Consider the following 2,500-nt stretch of genomic DNA (forward strand, 5'->3'; position numbering starts at 1 on the left):
CGCGTCAGCAAGAGGCATGGGCTCAGTTTAGAGATTGTGAAAAAAAAGAATGCTGTTACACGGCAATTTCTCGTGCCACTTGTTTCGCAACATCATTGCGAAACAAATAGCACGTCTTAACCTAAAAAACGTTGCAAGACAAGTTGCAGAAACCGTTGCATAAAGTAGTTTGGATCTCTAATTTCCGCAGCAATTCTCGTCACGTTGCAACGAACTTTTCAAGCATTGCCCGGGGTAACATCTTTCTTAGACTTTCTCAAAGTCGTTCGCTTGGTTTTCTGGTCTGGTGTGGTAGGACACGGGACGAGTTTTCGCTCGCTCCCGCTCCGCGCTCGTACGATCGCGCTTCGCGCTCTCTGTCGCGCTCAAAAGCTTGACTTGTGACCAAGTCTACATCTTTCTTTGAACTTTTGCCGCAATGGTCATTTAGACCGACAAGGCCATACTTCTCTCCTAGGAGTGAAGTGTCAAAAGGAAGCACATTTTTCATTTTAATGAAGGAGGTGTACTAATCGATGACGATTTCTGCTTTCTTTAAAAGCGTGTTCCGATGTACCTGGTTCTTCGCCTTATCTCTGCTTGGATGCCACATTTATAGTGACATTGTTGAAGGAAGGATATGGTTTTACAGACAAACGGCAATTAGTGGTGCGTTGGATCAGGCAAAGGCTATGTTCCCGCTGAGCCAGTTTCCTATTTTGATTCCCTGGGTTCTTTTTTTTTTGGAGGGGTGGGGGGAGGTTGGGATTGGGACGGGACGGGACGTCTCCGGGCTGAGGCGCCCGGAAAGGCCAATACACCTTATTCCAAAATGGCCGCCATTTTAGTGTTCTTTTGTTTCCATGCAAATTGGCCCTTATGGCCTCGTTCAAGGTTAAATATTCTTTTGAATCTTACGTTTGAAAACGAGGCCATAAGGGCCAATTTGCATGGAAACAAAAGAATACTAAAATGGCGGCCATTTTGGAATAAGGTGTCTGTTTTACTGAAAATTAAGACATTTTCGACAGTAAGCTTTCTATCAGTTTTCATATTTTCTCGTACAAAGTTGTGTATTATTGCAAGTGCTTGATTTATTCTTGTTTACGACGGTAGTCATTTTACCGTCTTTATAGCCTGGCCGTCAGCAATTCACTCTCCTTGCGTAAAGCTCAAACAGTGAAAGTTTTCAGAAGCTAAAGTGTTTTCTTCGTCACATCATTTTGACACGGCAAATTTTAAGAGCTTTTCGTAAAGACTGTCTTTCAAATTTACCAAAACGTAAGTCGTTATTTTTGGCGAATAACACGAGAGGCACTGAGATAATCACTCGATCCAGTCCTAACGCAAAGCAGATACATGCAAGAACACTTGTGGGAACAAGTGGCACTATACGCTTTCGCCAATAGTAATTTCCTGGTGAATCCTGGGTCGTTCCAGTCCTTTGTGGGAGCCAACGGCCAGTGGAGCGGTTCCTTTGATATTACGATTTTGTTGTTGGCTGGAAATATGCTCTAGATTTTTCATTGGAACCAAAGCGATACTGAAATTACCAGAGACTTTGTTTGTTTAAGTTTCTGTGTGTTTTCTTGTTTGCAGCTTAAGAGGAAAATCGACGATGTTGAAATCAGTTGGGCGTTAGGCGCAACTTTGGATCTGTTTGACAAGATGACAAGGTGATGTTAAAAACGTTGGCACAACAGAGTAGAGACCGTCAACTCCTTGGAATTTACTGTAGGCGTACATACGTACGAGAAGATTGGAAGGTAGGAAGGTGAAGGTAGGGTTGAAGAAGCTCGATGGCCGCTACGCCATGGAAGAATCCGTTACTTTTAGAATGACACACAGCTTCACAGGGGCCTTCCTCCATTCCCGCTACAGCGTTGCTTGACTCCCCGAATAACGTCTGCCCAGGAGGATTCTTGTCTCTTTTATAATGTGCCTTCGTGTTTAATTACCCTCATTAAAGTAACGCAATTGTTAAAGATGTGTATACAAACCTCTCAGCATTCCAATACATTTTCTTAAATTCGAATTGCTTTCGCGTACACCGAGAACAGTTCAAGAGGGTGAAAACTACTATTACACGCTGTAAAAATAGTATTTTTTGAAGTATATTTATAATCAGTGGTTTTCTGAGTTTAAGTTTGTGGGGCCGTGATTCAAATGAACATAATAGTGCTTGGCATTGTAGAGAGTAATTGACACCGATAGGTGGAGTTGAAGACGCATACATATCCAGCTCCTTAACTACGGAAATGAAAGTTAGAAAGATCATGACAGATAAGCCAACCTGGATTGCTTGATAGCTCAATTGGTACAGCAAGAGCAGCGCAATCGCGCTGTCATGAGTTTATTTATTTATTTATTCCATTTTCACTGCATTAGGGAAAACAATTCATACTGCATACTATATACTACATACTAAAAGAGAAAAAAAATTACTGCAGTGGGGAAGGACTAGAAGGGAGCATACGAACCATTCGAGCTAGTCCACCCAAAAAACTACATCAGACATTTA

The 2,500-nt window shown here is 42.1% G+C and overlaps 1 protein-coding gene across 1 annotated transcript in view; it reads left to right on the plus strand.

Moving 5' to 3' along the window:
* Nucleotides 1–2,500, plus strand: part of LOC138049482 (ectonucleoside triphosphate diphosphohydrolase 5-like) — a 16,019-nt gene that overhangs the window by 12,675 nt on the left and 844 nt on the right. Inside the window, exons 12-13 of the mRNA XM_068895771.1 lie at nt 542–648; nt 1,579–2,500. The exon at nt 1,579–2,500 is cut by the window's right edge and continues 844 nt beyond it. Of these exons, the coding sequence (XP_068751872.1) occupies nt 542–648; nt 1,579–1,659 (188 nt within the window). The 3' untranslated portion in view covers nt 1,660–2,500. The remainder of the gene's footprint in view (nt 1–541; nt 649–1,578) is intronic.

The sequence above is a fragment of the Montipora capricornis genome, chromosome 5, assembly GCF_036669925.1.
Source record: "Montipora capricornis isolate CH-2021 chromosome 5, ASM3666992v2, whole genome shotgun sequence".
Classification (NCBI taxonomy): domain Eukaryota; kingdom Metazoa; phylum Cnidaria; class Anthozoa; order Scleractinia; family Acroporidae; genus Montipora; species Montipora capricornis.